At 41.6% G+C, this 20,434-nt stretch overlaps 1 protein-coding gene and 1 long non-coding RNA gene across 4 annotated transcripts in view; one reads left to right on the forward strand and one right to left on the reverse strand.

The window, feature by feature from the left end:
• RABGAP1L (RAB GTPase activating protein 1 like) overlaps positions 1-19,438 on the reverse strand; it is a 214,745-nt gene extending 195,307 nt beyond the window's left edge. The window contains exon 1 of one of the 3 annotated variants that reach the window (XM_085068653.1): positions 19,315-19,438. Coding sequence is in view for 1 of the 3 variants with exons in the window: in XM_085068652.1 (XP_084924778.1) it covers positions 2,972-3,055 (84 nt within the window). In the remaining 2 variants the exon portion in view is untranslated. Of the gene's footprint in view, positions 1-2,971; positions 3,092-19,236; positions 19,260-19,314 lie in introns of those variants that run through there. The other 2 variants (XM_085068654.1, XM_085068652.1) reach the window with 2 other exon arrangements.
• Positions 19,439-19,467: 29 nt separating this feature from the next.
• Positions 19,468-20,434, forward strand: LOC146434204 (uncharacterized). Its single transcript, XR_014853858.1, has 2 exons — positions 19,468-20,018; positions 20,165-20,434. It is a non-coding gene; the product is annotated as an uncharacterized LOC146434204 (long non-coding RNA).

The following is a 20,434-nucleotide window of genomic DNA, read 5'->3' on the forward strand; positions in this document are numbered from 1 at the left end:
CTTAGAGAATGAGGAGATGGATCTTCAATTTTTGTACTTTAAATGCATCTATGTTTTTATATTTTCTGAGTCAGAAAAGAGAAAATATATTTTCAGACTTTATAAGCTTTATAAAGAGCATGCACTTCCACATATGGTCAACTTTCATTCCAGTTTCCTGAAAAATACTGCTCTGGCTGAGTGCTGGATTTATTGTGTTAAAGACTCAGAGTTCAGGAGAGTCACACACAGCACAGGAGAAAAAAGAATCTGTGACTGTCACCTTTGCAAGGCTGTAATTTGCCCAAGGAGGGACAGCTTAACCCACATCTGCTGTGACCAGGAACAAGAAGAGCTTCACCCTGCCCTTCCCAGCAGCTCTGAGGAGAACTGCACCATGCTTGCTTCTCTACAATTCCACCCAGTGATCGAGAAAAGAATGTTAACTTAGCTCTATCTACAGGGAACCAGAAAAACAGTGCATAAAAGAACAAAGACATGCATGTTCTCCACCATTTTGAACAGGTACTACTTATTATGTTAGCCACAAGAGAAAGTTTAGCAATTTTAAACCAAAAAAGCAAGCGTGGGAACTAGACAACTTTCAGTACTGCAGTATTTTCTATCATTTTTTAAACTACAGTCAACATGTTTTTGCCCTTTCAAAGACCTGGCTTGGCATAAGCTACATGCAACTCCTCAAAAAGCTCTTCCCTCTCCCTCACACCTGTTCTGCTGGACCTGATGATGACGAAAATGAAGCGTCAACCACTACTTCCCACACTTGTTATCTGCAGAAAGGAGGGATCACAGGATACCCTATTTTGACAGGTTTTTGTGTTTTAGCCTATTTAATTTTTGTATTTATTTAAGGGAGAGTAACACAGAAACTCCAATGCAAGATGGTTCTACTCTATTTATCAAATGCAGGTTGCTAACATTAGCTTATCACCAGCTCTTCTTTCTGCAGTGAAGTAAGAACCAACAGGCACAACGTGAACTACAAAATGTTTTCTGTAGCAGCATTTTAATAATAAAACCAGGGAAAGTGTACCATTTGTAAAGCCAAGGAAAATTAGGATAACATAACTGCAGAAGCATACTGACACACTAAATACTTGTTCTTGCCCCATGTGGGTAAAGGCAGCTTAAGAGACTTTCTACTTCCTATATATTTACCTGGAAGTAAAGGAAATATTATGAATATTAGATGATTGCAAGGAGCTCCTTATTCAGAGCAGACACTTCAAAGCATACAATACACATCCTTGCAATTACTTTTGAGTTACAAGGCTTGAATGTCTTTAAGAGTGCACTCCAAGCTTGCCTTGACAGCCAGCTAAAACCACCTCAGCCAGGGCAGACACAAACCTTTTCCTACACACAGCTATATTCACTGAGTAAGTTAGCACCTCAGAGCCCCTAATTCCAGTCCTTCATTACAGACTATTCCAGCCCACTGTCAGTACTACCCTATCCCACTGCAGTACAAACAAGGCCACTTTAGCTTCAGCTTAGCAGGAAAACACAAACACAAAAATCAGGCGTTCGGGAAAAACTTTGCGCACCGTATTTTATGATCAGTCTTAGACCAAAAATAAGTTTTAATGCCAGAGACAAAGTAAGCACCAAAAATCATGAACTAGTCATTTTTCCAAACTAAACAAATTCAACCCTGATATGAAGAGTATAACTGTGATTCTCATTAATATTATTGAGATTTACACCATCTTAAGCAGTAAGCTTCTTAAAAAGAAAAATCTTCCATTTTTTCTTTATAAAGACACATGATCTAATATTTCAGCTAAGTGCTTTTGAGGAAAAGCAGTAAAAAGAATAAAAACCTCTCTAAAAGGATCATGCATTAAGGTTATTTGAGGAAGGGAAAGACATCTGAAGAAGCTTTTTTATTCTTTGGTAACAAGAAGAGACAGGCATTCATTCTGGACTTTCCAGTCACCTGCAGCCAGTGGACAGTTACTGTCATTTCTCTTGTGTCACTGGCTCTAGTCCTCTTTTTTACTCATTACTGGATTATGCACTTTAAATCCCCCTTTTCCTACAAACGTAAAGAAAAAATGGAAGTTGACCTACTAGACACGAACAAAATCTAAGACCAGACTCCTACTACTAAACTCTAGCATCCCATTTTTTTAATTGTCGTTTTTGATGAAAAGTTTGAAGTTAAGAATGTAAGAATGTATTTCTGATTGTATTAGTCAGAACAACAAATTCTGCTGTCAGTTCTCTTCACAGTAGGAAGCACTGGGAAGTGAGTACTACTACAGCGAGGAAGTCATTGCTACAAAAGAAGTACCTTGAACAGTCATGCTCCTTTCTACAGAGAAGATATTTTTTCCCCATACTTTGGTGAACAATACCATGCATACACACACAAAAAGTCAGGAACAAATACACAGGAGGAAATTTTTCTAAACCCAGTGAAATAAAGCCTACTATGATAAAAGAATTAGAATTTTTAAAAATGAGAGTTTCAGGAAAGGTTTACTGACAAACAGATTTTCAGACCTTCTGAGATACAAAGGAATTATTCAGACACAGTTTTAAGAGAGAGTGAGCGTGGAGGTGTGGTATGGTGTGTGGATCTTGCTCCAAAATATATTTTAAGCCACAGGACTAATACAAGGACTGCAGACAAACTGTTGGTTTTCTCTGTGAGCTTTATCACGTAGTTTTGGTCAAGCCAACCTCTCTGATGTACACCAGTTCCCAGTGTTTTGCTTACAAAGTCCTTGTTGAAAGTAACTAAGCCATACAACTTGATGTCCCGTTCCGCTCTAAAAGGGAGATTCGGGAAGGATTCTTTAAATGGATTTCTCAGACAAAAACTGAAGCGCAAACGCGGCAATATTATATCTGAGAACTGTTTACTGATAAAGAAGGGTAAGTGTTTCTACCAAAGGAGGACAGAAAAATGAACAAAGAGGGAAAGGAGAGGCAGAGAGAGAAAGAATACCGGACAGCTCATTACCGCTGTACCCTGGGCGCCCCGCCGGCGAGGGTTTGGCAGATGAACACGTGCGTCCCGAGCTGCCACAGTCTGCGTGGCTCCCATGGCAGCTGGGCGCGATTTCAAACGGCAGCAGCGGCGTGTGCCTGCCCTGGGCCGAGAGCGGGAACAGCACTCGAGGCGGGCAGGGGCGGAGCACGGTGCCTGCAGGCGGCGGTGGCTCCGGGCTGGGCGCAGGCAGGGAGCAGGCAGCGGTGGCTCCGGGCTGGGCGCAGGCTGGGTACAAGCAGCGGCGGCAGCTCCGGGCTGGGTGCAGGCAGGGTGCAGGCACCGGTGGCTCCGTCGGGGAGGCAGAGAGCACGAGGCTGTCGCGGCGACGGAGCAGTCTCGGGCAAGCAGCGAAGCAGGGCAGGACACGAGCAGTCAGGACAGCCAGCCAGGGGAGGAGAGCAGGATTGCAAGGACGAAAATGCACAGGGGGGAAGGCTCCAGGCGAGCTCTCGCCCCCTCCAACAAACCCAAAGAAAATGGCCCAGTTGTGTCGCAGCTGTTTTTATGTGCTCGGCCCTCCTATCGCGTGCCTTCCCGCGCACTTTTCCCGCTCATCCGGGGATCTGCTCCTCCAGAGAGGGGAGTCACTTGCAGAGCAGCAGTGGAAGCTTCCTCTCTCCTGAGTGCCGCCAGGCGAAGCCTCTCAGGGGACAGAGCTCATATACAGCCCCTAAGGTAATTTTTTCACCTCATGTATAACATATGTTGAAAATAAATAAAAATAAATAAAAATAAATAAAATAAATATAAATAAAAATCAGATTGGTCTCTCACACTTGGACTGTGGTGTTTTGGGACCAGTGGTCAGAATTACCTTCACATATGTACAGTACTAGGCTGTGGAAGGCTCAAACTCAGCAGCTTCCCCACTTCATTCCAGAAAGACATGCCAAGTTCACTACAGCTCTCTTTGTAAAGTAGCCTAAGTGATGGAGGAGCAAGAGATGGTGAAGAACAGCGATCCTAGAAAACCCAGGGGGATTCAGCAGTGAATCAAAGTGAGACAGGATAGAAATGCTTCTGATTCCTTTCCTACATAACTCTTCCATGTATTTCACACTGAGTCCAGACTTGCAAAAAAGCATCCCCTACAGAACACAAACACCTAGGTAGGGACATATGTCCATGGGATTGCTGGGCAGAGCAACACAGCACACGGCACTGCTGGCAACACACACTCATCACCGCAGCAGAAAGAATCAAAGGTTCCGCAAAGTCCTTCCAGAAGGAAACTGCTTTCCAGACCTCAGAGATTCAAAAACTTCCTCTGCAAACTGGTCCCCAAAAGTAAATACAATTTTTACATTAATCAGTCTTCTGGATCAGTTACAAGACTTTTTTTTGTTTAGTTCCACTTTGTGTTCAATGAATACTTCAATGTTACTGCTATAGGTCACTGTTGGTTTGTGGAAAGAAAATTAAAAAAAAAAAATCTTTTGCTTCAGCACTATGAGCACCAAAAAAATTAGAAAATATGGAGTTATGAAAAGACAGCAATTAAGGAAGATAAATATTGAACTGTTTTCAGTAAGCAACAAGAAACATATTTTGAAAGGAAGTTTCTTACCTGCTTGAAAGAAGACAATCAAGAGCAGGCTAATTCATACTTTTTTTTAGTAGAGAAACAAAATCATCCTATATTATGGATAGGCTTGTATTAAAGGCAGCTTCAAGGCCATCCAGCCTGCCTGACAACCTCAAACAGCAAATAAAAAATACTGGGAAGTAAGTTACACCTATTTTAAGAATGATGGTTCCTCAAGAGAATCTCTGGGACCTTTGTGAAGAGGAAGGTCCAACAGATCTATGCAGAAATTTGTCTTCTGCTAAAGGAAGTCTGAAGTAGAAATACACCCCAAAAGGCACAGTTTATTCCCTTTTTTGAGCTACAGGATAAGTGCATGACAGCAAAATGAGTATTAAACTAACCGGACTTGCAATCACTCCATGACTCAGATTTCTGGATTACTGAAGTGATGTGGTGACACTCCAGCTTGCCCCTCAGGGAACAAGACACTGACAGTTCCACAGGCACAAACATACAGAACCCAAGGGTCTGAGCCACAGCATCCTCTTTCAAGAAATGTATCAAAACTCTGCCTCACCCCAGCTCCCACCCCATGAGCTCAGTACCTTTAGTGGGGGTCACCTTCCCCAGAAAGCCAGATGTGCTGCAAATCCACAGTTTTACCTTTTCAATGCTTCTTCACTGAAAGACTAAACAATCTGAAAAAATGCATATTATACTCTATGTTGAGGCAGTACAGCTCACCATCTGCCCCAAAACCCTCTTCTCCATTGACTGAGTGGACACATATGCAGAAAAAAATTCTAGGTGTCATAAAATCAGTTTGTTAAAATCTCACTGACCACAACAGCACAATAATTTTAACTTCAACTTTAATCTCAACTTCTCTCTGTGTAATCTTTTTATGAGAAGCTGTCTCTGTGCTCATACTAACAACTGTTTTACTACCCATAAATTGCTTCTGAGTGTCTTATCTCTGGCAGTGAAACACTATGTAAAGCACATAATGGAAAAAACAAACAACCTTTATTTGGTTTACTGATACTATTTCCCAGGAATAAAATCAAGTTATATAAGCAACAGAGCTGTATCACTGTATTTTAAATATATACATATATGTATATAAAAAATCCTTCTTATTTCCAGGAAAGCACTGTCAAGAACAAAAATCTTTCTGAAATTAAAAAAAACCAAAACAAAAACACAACAACAACAAACAAACAAACAAACCTGCACCAAAAAAATAAAGAAAAAAAAAGGCAACTAGAAAGTAACCACAGATTTATTTTGGCAACACGATCTCCTCTGAGAAAGCAAACCTCCACTATGCAGCCAACAGCACATAATTAGTCTGTTCATGATGGCAAACTGTTTGGAATTGTTGTACTGGGTGCCTAGATACAGAGGTTTTTCCAGATTCTTTTTACACTTCAATCTCATAGTCAAAGAATAACAATTTAAGGAGAACAAAATCAAAAGAGAAGTACACAAACAAGAAAATGTCTGTCCTCCTTCAAACACATACTACAACTGCATCTCCTCAAATAAAAGATAAGCAGCACTTGTCAAACCCATCTCAGTGTGAATACTGAGACATTTACTGCAGAGGAGAGAAGCAGCTTTCCTGACTTGAATCTCTGTGTTACACATAACCCACTGAACCACTTAAGTATTACACAGTCATAGGTTGGAGTTGCTTGAGGGAAAAAAATACTGCTTTTATTTGCCCTAGAGTTAAAAGCACCAAGGTGAAGAACCCTTCCAGAGGAATGGTGGGCACCTGGTTGGTGGTGAGCTGGAGCACAACTCAGGCAAGGCAGCAGCTGACATTAGAGCTAAACACAGAAGCACCAGCCCTCCTCCTCAGCACAGATCACTCCCTGCAAGCCCAAGGTTTGAAGGAAGACAAAAGGCAAACTGAAAAAACAAACCAACCACCAATCTCAACCCCTAAAATTTACATGTTGGGTGCCAGAAGCATCATGAACACTAGATGAAATGCCAGGTAAGTGAAAGCATGCCAGGTAAGCTGCTGGCTACAAAGGCAGCCTCTCAGCAAATTGGGGAACAAAACAGAATTAAAAACAAGGTTGGTAGTATTCTTTTGAACAATTATTTAATAAATTTTCAGGCCTAAGATTTGTTCACACACAGAAGAGACACCAGTAGAAGAACAGATCACATGAGCACACATGCCTCTTGCTGACACTAAGTCATGCTTTTTAAAAGTACAGTCGATGTTAGCTTATTCAATTAGTGTTTAACCAACCCAAGGAAATACAATTTATTTTAGGCCACTTTAGAGAAAAACCTTTCTCCTCTATATTCCCTTCCACAGAGTATACCAAATAAGTGTTCTGCTGCTACTCTAGAGATATTACCAGTCTTTATGTATATCTTATTAAAAAAACCCAAACAAACAAACAAACAAAAAAAAAACCCCAGCAGCAACAAAAAAAAGACAACCAAAAAAACCCCAAAACCAAACCAAAAAAAACCTCCACACTTCATACATCAAGTTCTGGCAAACAGGTTTACTCATTTAAGCAGCGGCTCATTCTGCCTCAAGGATAAAGCAACTCTAGAACACTTTCACACTGTTTCCCTGACAGCAACTGAAAACTAACACTTTAGCTTCTGGAGCCAGTAATTAATTTTTAACTTTGGAAAATATAAAGTAGCAAGTAACAGTATGCAATTTTTCAAAGCTAGAGTTTGGCAAATCCTAATTGCTTTTTTTTTTTATCACTACATGATGCTTGCAGGCAGCATTCAAATTGAAACCAATCACCAGCCAAGTTACTGAACTGTATGACCACTCACTCAAAAATATAATGACCCATATTCCAGAGGAAAGCAGAAGCACAATGCAATCCTTGTTTTAAGGAGATTATTTAATGGTTTATTCCCCAACTGTAAAAATAACAGTGCTGATCTAATGCAATCAATGTAACAACCTCTGCCCATTAAATATATTGAGTATTTCAACCAGGAATTTTCTCCACATGCTGCTCCATCCAGAAATAATTACACAATGTAGAGCAAAACAGACCATATGGAACAGCAGGATGAGACAACACAGCAGTGATCCCAGGTCCTTCTCAGTGCCAAACAAGTGCCTTATGCTGTGTCCCAACGTCAGTGAAACCCACCAGCAATCCTGATTCACTGCCTGCACCGACTGCCTTCTGAGTCAGTCAAATCCTTGCTCCTCAAAGCCACAACTGAAGTTATGACACTTAATACCTAGAGGTTTGCAACATGCGCTCTGGGAATAATAGGTTTTGCAGATTTAACTTGAAATCACTGTTTTGTTTTTAAGCTCAGAAGGTACCTTTATACTACCAACTGCAGACAGTATTTCTCAAAAGCTGTTACCTCTGCAGCACTGACTGGGGGATGGACTAGACAATGTTTCATGGTCTTTTCTAATCTCATTTTCTTTAGATTTTTTTTAAAATCTTACGTCTTTCATTCCAATAGTTGTCAAAGGCAATCACAAGTTGTAAATGAATAACGACACTAGGCACTTTTTCACAGTTCAATCACTGATTTTCCAAAATTGCAAGGACTATGAGTTTTGATTTGACAGCTATATGTAGACTTCTACTGCTGTTGTATCAAAGCTGTACTTTCAACAGTGTTTCCAGTAATTAATAAGCACAAGACCCCCTTCATTTATAATATGAAACAAAACCAAGCTTATAGGTAAAAATAAAATACTCCCACAAAAGTTAAAAATAAATATTTCCATTTACTTTTAAAATAATTTTTCACATATATTTAAAGCCCTTTAGGATAGAAGCTAAGATTTCATATTGTCACTTGAACATAAAAATATACATATGTATATTTTTGTACATAGGTGTGTATATATATATGTGTGTGTGTGTGTGTATATATATATACATATGTAAACCCTGGTGTAAGCCTCAGGTTAATCTACAAGAGTCTACAAAAATCAGAGAATAAGCTCCTGCTGAGGAAATACATCTAAAATAATACAACACAGCTGCTTATATCATAACTGCAAAAATCTTGCAAAAAATACAGCAGAAGTCATTAATTTTCTTGACACAATTTTCTTGTGTCACATTAGCCAACAATCATGAACAAACCCAGTATCTGTCTGCTGAGACAAGCTATCCAGAGCAGTTTGAATTTTAACTGTTACATCATATTTCTAGTTTGATAAATTCACTCCATGGCATAAAACAAGGCATGAGAAGCCAAAAAGCTGTATCTGTGATTGCTATGCCTTTTTTCCTTTCCTTAAATCAGAGTCTCTCTCTCAAAGTTTCAGAGAGCTTCCCAAATATTGCCACATTGTACCATCAGTTTTGACATAAATGATGCATGGTTTTCATTAAATATAGATATGAAATATCTATATAGATATAAATATAGATATGAAAACTTACTACCCATGTTTACATACTGAGTACTTCCACAAAATACTTTTACTTATGGAAATGAAGGAAATGAAGAGAGGAAGGTATTTACATACTGAGTACTTCCACATAACACTGTTACTTATAGAAATGAAGAGAGGAAAGTATTTACATACTGAGTAGTTCCACATAACACTGTTACTTATGGAAATGAAGAGAAAAAGTTACAGGCAGCAAACTTAAAAAAAAAAAAAAAAAAAAAAAAGAAGTTTACGTATTGAGTACTTCCACAGAATACTTTTACTTATGGAAATGAAGGGAAAAAGTTACAGGCAGCAAACCTAAAAGAAAAAAAAAAAAATCACAGAAAGGTGAAGTAGGACAAAAGGCCATGCTCTATGAAGTGGTTATATAAGCCTTTTTTCCACAACCTTGTTTGCAGCATCCCACCTGAGTCTCCTTGAAGTGAGTGTTAAGTGATGGACAAGTTACTGAAGTGGCAAACACACAGTTAAGAGATTGCAACCACCAAAGGCAGAGTGTCCCAGTCAGCCTCAGAGCTGAAGAGAGTAGTGCTGCCCCACCAGGAACAAACCCATGGAATAAGTAAAGCATTTTCACCTAAGGAATCCAAACCCAAATATGAAGTGTGACCTAAAGGAGCATCAGCATCCCACCCTTCCTCCAAGTCAGAGCTGGGTCTGTGTAAAGTCACCAGCTGGCTGTTCAGAAGCCCCAGCAAAACCACGGATAATAACTGCACAACTGCCCTGTGTAAATGCAGTGCTACTGTGGCATCTCACATGGATTTTCTGGGAAATGTTCACAACAGCTCACCTGCTTTTTTCCACACTCCCCAGTAAGACCCCTGGAGTTCAATTACTGCCAGAAAGAACAAAAAACAGAATCACAAAAGCTAGAGAGAGGAACTGGGACTGTCAGAACAAGGATCACTTGCATTTGGCCTGTTATACCCTTTGATTTCTCTGGCTACTATCAAAAGCTCAATGCTAAACCACACTTCAGTCTGACCCCTTTATGTTCAGTCTGACTTTGTGATGTCTCAATATGATGAAAGAAAAGAAGATTCAGAAAGAGGAAGCTACAAGAGTCAAAGGCAGATTATCACTCAGAACAACTACGGAGAACTTCTAACTTCACATTACAGTTTTGCAACTTGACAAAATATTTTCTTGGATATTTTGATTAACTCTTTCCCCACTCCCCTCACAGTTTATATACACATTGACAGGAATAAACAGTAAGATTTAACATTCAAAACAATGCAAAAACCAGTTACTGACTTTCATTCCTTACTTGTTTCCTCACAATTAACAGTTATGTCCATGAATAATTCTATCAGTTCCTAATTTCTCACAAGTTTATACTGCCAACACTAATTTTTAACTATTAGGATCAAGTGTAGCAGGGTTAAAAATACCTCTTATGATGTGAGTGTACCTCTGTGAACAAACACTAACTCTGTCTACATAAACTAAAGGGACTAATGTCTCCCAGGAAGACAATTCAAGACAATTCAATCCCTCCAAGAAGGGACTAATCTTCACCATCCTGCCTGATCCAAGTTCCAACTTCAGTTTTTACTCCAAAAACAACTGCTGGCACACACAGAAAGTTCTCATCCAACTCCACTGCTGCTTTGCACTCCTGTGTTCACATCTTAAATTCAAGCAGAAGAGAATGGTACTTAAAAGCGACACAGATTTCAGTAGTATCTGGAAAATGCAGGTGAAAAATTGCCTAAAAAAAGCTGCAAATCTTCCTGCCTTCTCTGCTAAGAGCACACTCGACTACACAAGCACCAAAGTGAGCACAACAGTGCACAGAACACAGGCCAAAGTCAGCAAGCAGCACTGCCACCAACCAGTTACTTGAGAATTCTCTTCAAAATAACAGGAAATAATGAAAGTACACACCAGTGGAACAAAATAAAATTAAGGGTTTACAGAAAAAAAAATCCATTTTCTACCACATGCATTTCAGATGACTCAGTCTAAATCATATCATCTAGTATTTGTTTCTCAGTAATATCTAATTAAAAAACTCCAAGCTTCTAAGCAAAAAAAGACCAGCTTGCAGCAAATTCTTAATAAACAGAAATACACCAATACCTTATTTAAATACAAAGGAAAAAACCTCCAAATTATTTTCAAATTTTAGCCAACTGTTAAATTTCTCCACCATCTTCTAAATTAAAATTCTGGACCTTGTATTTTGTATCTAAATACACAGAAAGAGAGAGAAAGCACTAGGCTAAGGATATTTGCATTTTATTTTCACACTGATTTGCCTGCAGAGGCCTAAGAACTGAAAAGGCACAGCATAGCCTTCATCCCCAATTAAAATCTTGGGACAAGAATAAAGAAAAACTTTCTATTTGTTAGAAAACGACGAGAAAAATTACACATACAGACCTTTTTATAGTCATGTATCTGTTAAAAATACAAATATGTATACAGTATGTGTAAACAATCCACAAATTCGTGTATTGCAACAGATCTGTGGATCTCTGCAAAATCATTTTGTCTAATTTCAGAAGAAAACAATATTTTGCATATGCAATAGAAGCACAAATTAGAACTGTCTTACTTACTCTGCTGAAACAGCAGATAACAAGACTCTAGATCTCTGCAAAGTCAGTAATCAGGTCAAAATATCTAAATTGAACTACTTTAAACTGTTTTCCGCTGGAGGAACTTCAGAAAAGGCAGATTGCTACAGAATTTGTAACCAGAACATTCAAAACCACCTGGAAACATGCTACTCTTACACCACTGTGAAGCCACAATACCACATGAGTAATTGTACTGAACAGAAAAGCAAAAGTATTCAAATGTAACTACTTCTCAAATGAAACACTGTGGGGAGCAGAGGAGGAAATGTGCTTCTGGTTAAAAAAACAGGTTAAAAACCAATTTACCAGAACAGGATCTATTTCCCTAAACAGCAGCAAAGATTATCAAAATTAACCACACAATTAGTTTACACTAGAAGTCAATCCTTTGAATAATATTCTTGGACAAAGCCTCAACTCTCATTCTTTTTCCTTTCAAAATGAAAAATTAAATCATATGCATGGACAACTGCAATGGATCAGCATCTGCAATTTGCTTTCTACCCCCCAAAAATCTGGTGTGACTTCAGGTATGTACAACAGAGAAGACCTAATCAGAAAGGTCAGCAATACTTGAACTGAAAGCACAGCTACTTAACTTAGCTCAGCATCCTGAAAGTCAGAGGTTTAAGAATCACTTATCACTAACAAGAAGTGTAACCTCAAGACTATTCCAAAATTACTAAGTAATTGTCTTCTGGAAACTTATACCATCACACCTTGCAATGTAACATACAGAGGCTTTGGTGATGAAAGAATAAATAATTTATACACACACACACACACACACACACAAAATGTAAGAGACATTCTGACAGCTGTGTTTATTTGCCTTCAAGAGAAGACCAGGGATTGGTCATGACTGGTTACTCAAAACTGACTCCTTTCATGAAAAAAATTACTACTACAAAAGTTTTACAGCAAGTGCTGAGAAAGGACTCTGTTGTCAGTCATATAAATGTTGATTTCACTCCTCACACGTGTCACTGACATACTATATGATAGCAACCAAGTTATTTCACTTCTAAGCCCAAATTATTTCACTTCTAAGCCATTCAGCAAACAGCCTTCAAGATCCACTCTTAGGTTCACTCACTGACTGAAATCCTGTTCTGACAATTTACTGCTTCTTAAAAACATCTTTCACCTTCCTTTTTTCTGCCCTTTGACCTTTTCTTCCCTAGTTAGAAATCATGTGGGAGACACAAAGAATTTGAGCAATTAGGACAGGAAGTTGTCCACCATCATTAGTAATGAGCTTCACTCTTTAAGAGTTCACCAGGAGCCTAAGGTAAAAAGAAAGATCACACATGAAGACAAATATGCAGATTATAATTTCACTATTTATTACCATAGTTACTGTGCACTGTTTCACATCAAAGTATAACTCCATTTGAAAATCTTTCTACCACACCAGAAATCACCTCAAGAACTCCCAACCATGCTTAAAAGGGCATTTCTAGTCCAAACAGATACCAAAGCCCTATTCAGACAGAACAGCCAGAGCAGTAACTGTTATACCCAAGGCTTGATGCCACTAAGTCACCAGAACATCAGCACAAATCACACACCACTCAGGAAACTCTAGGATGTGAAGCACATGCAGAGGGTTTAAACTAACCAAAAACTTTGTTTCAGACTGCCTGTCTACACAGATTGTAACTCAAGAGCTCATTCCGTTACTTTTCTTGAATAAAAAATGCTCCAATTTCCAAAATTTTAGTTTATTCCAATGATTTCTAAAATGGATCTATGCATCAACAGAAAAAAAAATTAATTCCAACTGAAAGCATTTATGTGCAGATGACATCAAGTATTTATCCATCCCATCTTGCTGCTATATATTAACATATCCTTTTCAACTATAAGGCACAAAAGGGGAAGGGCATACACTGAAGCTCTAAATTTCTACCTCAAGTTAGTTATTTTAGTGATGGGGGGAAAAAAAAGGAAAAAAAGTAGAGATGTGGATTATTTTTCTCACTGTTTTGTCTCCTTGGTACAAGTTGCACTCTACTTCTCAGGCAGGACTTATCCCCTTACCACAAGAGCTTGACAATGCTTGCTATGGGGAAATGGACATCTTTCATTCCAGCACCACATGCTGAGGTTGGAATCATTTAGTAACCAACACCTCAACCAGTTCTGCAGTTTTACACTTCTACAGATATGAGAGTTTTTCTCTCTGCTTCAGAAGCACCCAGCAGGCAGATGCAGGAGAGGTTACCCAAGAGGAGCCCAAAGACACAGGCTCTAGGATGGCATTAGGAAAAGTCAACACTGGCAGCAGAAGGAAAGAAAGGTAAGGAAGAAGTGCTCTCTGTGCTCAAGTGAACAAGAGACCTGTTAACAAAGTGCATGGAAAAGGATGATGTACACATACCTTTCTTGCCCCAGTTTGCACTAGCAAGGTCCACTCGCAAGCATTCCAGATCCCTGAGCCCAGTAGCAGAGTCTGCTGGAGTAAAGAGTTACCTCCAAAAGGAAAAGATGAAGTTTGGAAGCACTTCAGGAAATTGGAAACATATAATCTATGGAACCAGATGGGATGTATGTAAGAATCTTGAGGGAGCTGGCCAGTGTTGCTGAGATACCACGCTCTCTGACTTTTTGAAAGGCCACGAGACTGAGAGGTTCCTTCTGACTGCAGAAAAGGCAAATATCACACCCAGCTTCAAGAGCAAGAAGGAGGATCCAGGCAATTACAGATCAGCCAGCCTAACCTAAGTCAGTGAGAGGATTATAGAGCAAATCCTCCTGGAAGGCATCCCTGTGCTCAAGAAGGACAAGAAGATGATGGAGAGCAGCTAGCACAGATTTACCAAAGGCAAACAATGCCTGATGACCACAAGAGATCGCTGCAAGGAGATGCCTGGCTTAGCAGATGATAGAAGAGCACTGAATACAGAAGGCCATTAACAACAGTCTCCCACAGTAATCCTACAGCCAAACTGGTGAGACAGGCACTGGGAAACAGAGCTATGAGGTGTTTGGGAGTTTGGCTGGACTGCTGAGCTGAAAGAACAGCCATCAGCAGTACCAAGTTCCATACAAGCAGTTGCAGTCACATCCCCTGGAGATCACCACTGAAACCATCAGTACCACCTGATGTCTTTATCAATCATCTAGATGACAGGACAGGGTGCATCCTCAGTGAGTTTCCAATGACACCAAACTGGGAGGAGTGGTCAGCTCCTACTCAGAGGGACCTGGACAGGCTGGAGAAAGGCACCATGTGAAATTCAATCAAGGCAAGAGCTGGGTCCTGTATCAGCTACACAACAACCTCCTGTGACAAGACGGGCTGGACACCAACTAGATAAAAAGTGACTTTTTCAGAAAAGTATCTGAAGATCCCAGCAGACAAAACGTTGAAAACAAGTCAGCAGTACATCCCTGTAGCACAGGCAGCCGAGCAGAGCGTGGGCTGTTTGCAGGAGCCCAGGCAGCAGGGCCAGGGGAGGATCAATCCCCTCTGAGCAGCACCTGTGACACTGTGTTTGCAGGGCAGTCACTGTTGGGCTCCTCACTGCAGCACTCACACTGACACTCTGGCCCATGGCCAGTGGCCAAGCTGGCCAGGTGGCAGCAGCACATGGTGTACAGTGAGGGGCTGATGGAACTGAGTTTGCACAATCTGGTCAAGAAAAGAGCTCTAAAGAATCCTTATTACTGTCAGCTCTCTAATGAAAGGGTGCAGAAGAGAGTACTGGACTCTTCTGGATGGTGGACACTGACAGGAGGCAATAGAGACAAGCTGGAAAGTAAATTTCAACCAGCTTAAAGGCAGGAAGGAAAGCAAAAAATCACTGAGTGCAGTCAAATGTGGAAATACATTACCTAGAAAGGTGTTAAAGGCTAGAACAATCTTATCTAAATCAGTCGTGCTTTAATTTATGCAGGGAGCTGGATTAGATGACCTCCAGAAGGCCCTTTCAAGCTAAATGACTCTATCTTAAGAATTCATTGTTTGACCTGCCAATGATTCTACTTCAGAAACTTTCAGCAGGTTTATTTTGCATCAGTTTTATAACTTTTAATCACGTATTTCAAAATTCCAGTTCTCCTGAACATACAGTAAGCCCACATCCAGTGCTGTACACAGAAATGTATGTATCTCTTCTTGCCCTTAGAACTTCTTCCCTTTGTACTGCTGTGCTTCCCCCACAATCAGGAACCATGTTTGTGGCATCACTAAAATTTTGCACTTTAAAGATGACTTGATCTGAAAAAACCCCACAACTTCTTCGATATTCTGACTCATGATACAGGGATGATGAGAGTAGGGAAGCAGAGAGCTGTGACCCATCTCATTTTGTGGCAAAAGGTACTTTTTCCCTCTGTCCACTTGAAAACATTAGAAAGACAGTTGTCCCTGCTACTCTTTCCAAAGAGTAAGACAGATTCCATGAAAAACACAATATAACTGATGTTTGCCACAAGGGCCTTACTCATCTTTCAGAGCAATCTATTTTACTAAGCAGATTTTGGAACCCCATTTATGTATTTATGTTCTGTTTACAAACAGTCACACCCAACAAACTAGTTTTTCAGTTTCACAAAGTCCCCTCTGAGAACACTCCTGCATTGCAAATTTAAACAAACACCTTACAAGCCACAGAGGTGTTTTCTAATAATCTACACATTGGTTTTGCTTCTTTTTTAAGTTAAGAATACAGGAAAAAGGTGAAATAAATGATTTTCAAACATGTCAGGCTTTGTTTATGGACCAGGATTCTGTCAAAGAAGAATCCCTTCAGCAATTCAGGTTACAATAATGACTCCTTTAACAGCAGTGCCAGTGTAACAGAGTAAGACTGAGACTGGAATAAACTGCCAAAGAAATGAACTTCAAAAAACACCTCTTATCAAAATATACTTGAAAACAACTTAACCTCCACTAAAAGGACACCTCCAGGAAGCTCAACATTAATGCCTGAAAGGTGCATTTTAATTCTCACTTAACAGGTCAAGATGAAAATTCATGGGGAGAAGCTGAGATTTATTACAGGAACTATGAATGTAGCTGGTAGCCCAAAGATAAAACAGACCTTCCACAGTGTATTTCCACATCTTTTTACATCCTTTTTGTTAAAAGTGTGGTTTTTTTTTTTTAATACCAAGATCAAGAGTGCAAACAAAACATATCAGTCCATTAGGTGCATAAAATGGGTAGAATCCCATGACAAATTAATCTAGACTAGAAATCAAAAAGTGTGTAATTACTAAAGTCAGTCAAGTTTGAAATAGCCTTCCTATTATAGCAGAGGTAACAGCAATATACAACTTATTGTTTTTAAATTAGAGCTGAATAAATTTACAATACCCATAACAATGCCCAGATCACTCCCTGAAATTAGTAACTCACCAAAAAGTTCAGAGAGAAGAATGGATAAGCAAGGGAGAGAGAAGATGAAAACCACAGCAATTTCTGTGGGCCCACGGAGGAAGAGAGACACAGAGATGACTCTTGAGCCCATTTAAAGTTGTCTAAATAAAAAAATACACCATGGCTTCATAATCAATCTAAGCCAGTACTGGCAGAAAAAAACCAGCTACTACCCTTACTATAGTTGTTACCTTCACCACAAGTAGCTTAAGTCAATCAAAACCACAATGTAGCTTCTTCCGGCAGCACTGGCTTCTGCTGTGAGCTTACTGACCATCGAGCCAGGTCCCAGCTGAGGACCATCACACCACCTGTGACAGCTCCAGGAGCTCAGTCTTCCTCTCCTCCCTACCAACACTCTACTTCCTCCTCTGGACTGAGCCAACGTCCACATGGCCAGGCAAGTGAGCTGTGTCAGGAAGTTGTTGTAATCAAAGAGTACCTTAGGGAACAACAACGAAATAATGATAAAAAAAAATAAAAGAAATAAAAGTACAACTTTTTGACCAGATCAGTTCTTTTAACTCACTTCCTTGCTGTGAAAGTCCCTTTGAAGAGAGAAGGGAAGGAGTAGCCACAACTCAGACTGTCTTGAAATGCTAAGGGAGCACACCAGAACAGAGAGCCACATTATACATTTGGTCTTTTTGCAATTCCCTTACCAACACCACCAAACCTTCATCTGAGAATCACTTTTTAAAGGACTGAACGCTATTTTTAACCAAGCAGCACATTTCACTGTAACCATTTTAAAGCAAACATTGCAGAGCAATTTTTACATTTCTCATATGTACAGCCAAGATGTTCACAGCCCCAATGTCCTTTTAGAAAAAAGCAGTTATTTAAAAAAGCAATCAAATAAACAAAAGCAAACAAAGCCAGCATGATTTCCCACCTCTGCCTAAAACAGAAGGAAGTGCTGGAAGGCTCTGTCACTCACTGAGTTCTGGGGCTCATGAGCTCTGGCACCCCTCCATATACTCACTGGGGCAAGCATTCTTACCACACTGGAGTCAATTTGTGCTTACCGTAACTGTGTTTGTAGTCTTTTCAAGTTTAAACTGCAAAGTAAGTTCTTAATCATATAATAAATGCCATCTAACCCACATAAACAGAGTTAGCTACAATCCTACTGAAAACCTAGGCAGAGGCATAACCTGCAGAACCAACCTCATACACCCAGTAAACCTTCATACAACCTGGAGCCAAGTCGGTCTGACAAGCACTCTGGAGTTGCCCTATATCCCAGAGGTTTGGTTAAATAAAGCCACAGTACCTTTTCTGCATTTAAAGGGAATAGAAAATGCTGCCTGTACCATCACCAAGGTCTCTCTCGGCAAACTGAAAGCACACCTGCCCTTCTGAAAGTTTTAGCTGAAAACCAACGTGGTTGTGAGACTAGAGCTCGACAGTGAGGAAGAAAAGCAATGCCTACCTAAGCACGTTATTTCTTACTTGTCGACAGGTTTTCCTCTATCTCAAAGAAGAGCTAACATTTTGAATCTCCTTTTTTCCCCCCTCAGGCACATACTGGATGGATACACACAAGCACACAGCTGTGAATGTGGCAGGCTATGCCTTATTTACAGCACTATCAAACCGAGCAGTCTAACAACTCAGCTCGGAGAAACTGACAGCAGGAGCAAAGTACAGTCAATGCAGGAACTGACCCAGCAGGAGAGTCACCGAGTCCACTGCATTCAGTGCCCTGCCTGCTTCACACGGTGTCAGCAGGTTTTCAGGTACTTTTATCCTAAGACAAGAATTGTTGTAGCACATGGGTCGGGAGAGAGTGGAAGAGGGATTAAAAATACAGGGAAAAAAAAACCACCAGAAAAGAAAAAGGAAAGGAAAGAAAAAACAGAAAAGAAACTACCCCAAAACAAAACATCGCAGATGAATCTAAGCCATGCAGACGGGAGGGATTTAGGACAGCAGTTTGCTAGGCTGGGCTCTTGGGAAGTGACTTCACTTTTCCCGAGGAGGAGGCAGGGAGCTAGATGAACGCTTCCACAGCGCTCTCCCTCCCCTGACCACGAAAACAACTTTATGTTTCAAGCCCTGCACTGTGCTCGAGCTCCTCTCCTCCCGGAGCGCCCCTGCCCAGGGGACTCCCCACATACTCACACACACTAAAAGCCAACACGAACCATCACCCCGCCTTGCCCCACCTTGCCGAGGCCCCGCAGGAAGCACCCCAGGTCCCCGGGCACTGTCACCCGTCACCCGGGGCGGCCCGGCGGCTCCTGTCCCCCCGCGCCGCTCCTCCCGAGGCAGCGCCGACCTGCCCACCTCCGCCCCTCGCACGCCGCTCCGCCCCGCCCCGCTGGGCCCGGCGGGGCAGGCCCGGGCAGCGTCCCGCTCGCTCACCGCTCAGCCGGGCCGCACTCCCCGCGCTGCCTCCGCTCCGGCCCGGCGGGGCCGCGCAGCCTCAGCGCCCGGACAGCGTCGCCCACATTCCGGCGGCGGGAGGGCGGGCGGGTGCGCGCGCACGGCTGACACGGCGGGAGGGCGGGAGGGGAGGAGGGACGGCGGGACGGCAGCTTCCCCCGGCGGCTGTGTGCGCCCGCGGGGCTGCGGGGGCACGGCACGGCACGGCACGGCCTCGGCTCGCCTCCTGCCGGTGCTGAAGTCCTGCGCGGCCCCATGGGAGTGCCCCTCTGGAACACCGAGTCACAGAATGGTTTGGGTTGGAAAGGGCCTTAAAGACCGTCTCATTCCACGCTGCTGCCATGGGCAGGGACACCTTCCACTATCCCAGGTTCCTCCAAGCTCCATCCAGCCTGGCCTTGGACACGTCCAGGGATGGGACAGCCACAGCTTCTCTGCCAGCCTGTGCCAGGGCCTCAGCACTCTCATAAGGAAGAATTTCGTCCTAATATCCACTCTAACCCCGCTCTCTAGTGGTAAGCAATTCTTCTGTGTCCTGTAACTACATACTCTTGTAAATAGTCTCTCCCTGTAGGTTCCCTTCAGGTCTGGAAAGGCCACAGTTAGGTCACCCCAAAGCCTTCTCTCTTGCCGGCTGAACAATCCCAGCTCTCAGCCTTTCCTGCATCGCACGGACCATCTCGGTGCCTCCTCCACACTTGCCCCGCCAGCTCCATGTGCTGTGCTGGGGCCCCAGAGCTGCAGGCAGGTGTGCTCTCACCTGATCAGAGGGGCTGCATCCTCCCCTCTCCTGCTGCCACACTGATTCTGATACCTGCTTCTCTCCCAGCGCTCAGAAAGCATCCAGCTGCACTGAAATGTGGCAAAAGCCTTGCCCACAACTGAAGGACTATGGAAGCAGCCAATAAATCATGGTGCTCTTTAGCAAAAATGAATTGTTTGCCTTCAGATTTTGTGCCCTGGTCTCGCCAAGTGGTAGATTGTGTTTACTTATAGACAGTGGTTTGGTGCGGTTAAACAAATATTTTTAAAGTAAAGATCTATGTTTAATTAAATATCACCATTGTTTATGTTTAAATAAAATATGTTTAAATTAGGA

The sequence above is a fragment of the Lichenostomus cassidix genome, chromosome 8 (genome assembly GCF_008360975.1).
Source record: "Lichenostomus cassidix isolate B80296 chromosome 8, HeHo_3.0, whole genome shotgun sequence".
Classification (NCBI taxonomy): domain Eukaryota; kingdom Metazoa; phylum Chordata; class Aves; order Passeriformes; family Meliphagidae; genus Lichenostomus; species Lichenostomus cassidix.